The 3,035-nt window shown below is 59.4% G+C and overlaps 1 protein-coding gene across 1 annotated transcript in view; it reads right to left on the reverse strand.

Annotated features, from left to right (window-relative positions):
- Positions 1–118: 118 nt before the first annotated feature.
- The window catches only part of ZNF687 (zinc finger protein 687), a gene marked incomplete at its 3' end in the record, with an annotated part of 7,541 nt that continues 4,624 nt past the window's right edge, over positions 119–3,035 (reverse strand). Inside the window, exons 3-7 of the mRNA XM_009695724.1 lie at positions 2,405–2,581; positions 1,696–1,858; positions 1,124–1,420; positions 629–741; positions 119–260 (exon numbers count right to left, since the gene is read on the reverse strand). Of these exons, the coding sequence (XP_009694026.1) occupies positions 119–260; positions 629–741; positions 1,124–1,420; positions 1,696–1,858; positions 2,405–2,581 (892 nt within the window). The remainder of the gene's footprint in view (positions 261–628; positions 742–1,123; positions 1,421–1,695; positions 1,859–2,404; positions 2,582–3,035) is intronic.

Consider the following 3,035-nt stretch of genomic DNA (forward strand, 5'->3'; position numbering starts at 1 on the left):
GGGGAGGCGAGAGCAAACCAGGATCAGGGCTCACGGCGATGCCTTCAGCCCCGTCCGAAACTTCCACAAGACCCCCAGCCCTTTGCGAGCACCCCGAGAGAGCACAGAGACCTCGTACCTGCGCGGTGCCGGTCCCTATCCGGGCGATAACGACCTCCTGGCTCTTCATCTGGTCGGTCACTTTGATCCCATGTCGCACCTGGATGTGTTTCTCCAGGATGAGCCGGCTGCTGAAGGTCCTTTTGCCCTCTGTGCAGTACCTGCAGGGCCGGAGCAGGGAGGCAATGAAGCGATGCTCGGCAGCGCGGAGCCGAGCCCCAGGCCTGCTCCAGCACGACTGTGCAGCCCCTGAGCCCTGGCTCCCCTGGGAAAGCTGGCTCCGGCATCCTGACCCCCGGCTCTGACCAGAAACGCGCTCAGCCACCTTCCTCTAGAGGGTATAAAACCCTGGAGTCCTTCCCGATACCTCCTGCCCCTCCTGCTTCCCAGACACTTGTTCAGTCCCCATCACCCTTCAACCATCCACAGCTTTATCCTCCCCACCAGAGCCTGACCGGGAGAAACCAGAGCCACCCCATGAAACCAGACGCCTCTTCTCAGCCAAACCCAGAAGAAGATGCTGGGGTACCGGCAGGGATAGACACGCTTGATCCCTTCGTGATTCACTCGCACGTGTCTCCGGAGGCTGGGAGCGGAGCAGAACGAACGCTCGCACAGGTGGCATGGGAACTTCTTCACCGACTGCAAAAAACGAGGAGGCAGGTGGGTACCGCACAGGGAGCCGAGAGGACAGAGTGGGGCTCCCCGCTTGTGTGGAGAAGCCGGACGAGGGAACTCGGCGCTGCCTCAGATTTCCTCTCCTTGCCTGTCCCACAGCCGCATATTTGGATAACGAGTGTCTGCTCTCTGCTGTTCACCAGAATAGGTAACGCTCCTGCTCCCCAAAACCCCAACCCTGACCGGGTTTGTACTGGGGGAAGAAGGAATGTCCAGGCTGTGGCAGAACATGCTCCCGGCCCAGCAAGGAACCCGGGTGTCCTGCCCCGCTGCTCTGTGCCATAAACATTCCCTGCCCACATTCCCAAGGGCTTGGCAGAGCCAGAGCCCCTGGCTTTCTCCTCACCTTGCCATGGTCCTTCTTCATGTGAGAGACGTATTCGTCGCGCTCCGGGAACCAGGAGTGGCAAACGCTGCAGGTCCACCCGCTGCCCTTCGACTTGTTGACCGTCTTGCGCTGGAAGCGGCTTCGCTTGGTCTTGCGCAGCTCCGGGGAGCTGGGGGGCTCATCCTCTTCCGTGGAGGAAGACGACTCCTCCGAGATCTTGGACACGGGGGTTTCGACAGGCTCCTGCTTCGGCGTGAGCAGAACGGCCGCCTTCTTCGCCAGGTCTTCCTTGGTCTTCTGGGGCTGATGAGTGTTCTGAAAAAGCAAAGTCAAGGGTGTTGGCAGCTGTTTGGGGTCGGGATTTTCCCCCCAGCACTGCAGCAGGCTAGAAGGAAAGCCTGCCCACCCCCAGGCCCCTCTCCTCAGCCTTTGGGACAGGGGTGTGGGGGACAAGTGAACTGAGGGCCCTGCTGCGTCGGTGATGAGCTGACAGTCCTAACCCAGCCTCAGATGCCCCCGGTGAAGGACAGTTCCCAAATATTACTATCAAGGGGTTGTGGAAAGAGCGCCGAGCCCGGCCACGGCATTACCTTGAGGTGCTCCAGCATGGTGCGCTTCTGGGCGAAGAGCAGCGGGCAGTCCGGACACTTGAAGACGCTGACCCGCTGGTTGAGCAGATGCTGGTCAAAGTGGGATGAGAGCAGGGGCTTGTGAGTGAAGACCGTGTCGCACATTGCACACTTGTAAATCATTCTGTCGGAGCAAAAAAAACCATCATGGTTGGCACAGCCTGGGCTTGGATCAAGAGAATCTTGGAAGAATCTCTTTGGCAAGAGGGTTGAGAGCAGCCCTGGGTGCAGTCTGACCCACGCCAAGGGATGGGAGAGTAAAAAGGAGATGGATGCAACTCCCCGTGCAGGTGCTGAGCTCTTCCCCCAACGTCCCACTCACCAAGGATGCTCCCGGTTCTTGGAATCACAGAATCATTTAGGTTGGAAAAGACCTTTAAGATCATCGAGTCCAACCATTAGCCTAACACTGCCAAGCCCACCACTAAACCATGTCCCTCAGCACCGCATCTACACATCTTTTAAACACCTCCAGGGATGGGGACTCTACCACTTCCCTGGGCAGCCTCTTCCAGTGCCTGACAATCCCTTCAGTGAAGAAATTTTCCTAACATCCAATCTGAACCTCCCCTGGCGCAACTTGAGGCCGTTTCCCCTCATCCTATCGCTTGTTAGGAGTGATCTCTTCTGGTGAGATCCGTCGGGACGTCAGCTCACCGGGAACACTTACTTGGACTGCTGATTGCTGAAGCCGGGGTGCTGCGTGTAGACGTGCGCGTGGGCGCTGGGGGCCGACTTGAACGCCATGGGGCAGATGGGGCACTTGTGGAACACCTCGCAGTGGGAGGTCTGGATGTGGGACTTGATGGAGTTGACCCCGCCAAAGACCACAGCGCAGCTGGGACACCTGGAGAGCGGGAGGCAAGGGGTAGGGGACAAAGGGCACAGGGGAGCTCAGCCGTGCCGCGGAGACTGGTGCACACCGAGAGCTAACAGCAAAGAGGAAGCGGAACACAAGGGCCCACGCCTGCTCCCTGTCCGACCACGGGACTTGGGATGAGCCCCTGCCCCAACAGACACCAGGATCCAAACCAGTTGTGAGCTCTGGGAAAACTCCAGTTTGGAGCAACCAGTCCTGCCCAGCGCTGGTGGATCCAGGGCGCAGGCAGCTCATCAGAAGGAGCAGGGAGAGACTGCGGGGGTCTGAGGCTGCCAGCCATGACTGAGGTGAAACAGTGGCCAGGAGGTCCCAGGAGAAGGAAGATTCCCCCGGGGTTAAAGGGGTGAGAGCCAGAGGAGGGGCAAAGCGAGACGTTCACCCTCAGCCCTGCACCCAGCACCAGTGGAGCGACGGAACGTGC

The sequence above is a fragment of the Cariama cristata genome, unplaced genomic scaffold (assembly GCF_000690535.1).
Source record: "Cariama cristata isolate BGI_N322 unplaced genomic scaffold, ASM69053v1 scaffold22072, whole genome shotgun sequence".
Classification (NCBI taxonomy): domain Eukaryota; kingdom Metazoa; phylum Chordata; class Aves; order Cariamiformes; family Cariamidae; genus Cariama; species Cariama cristata.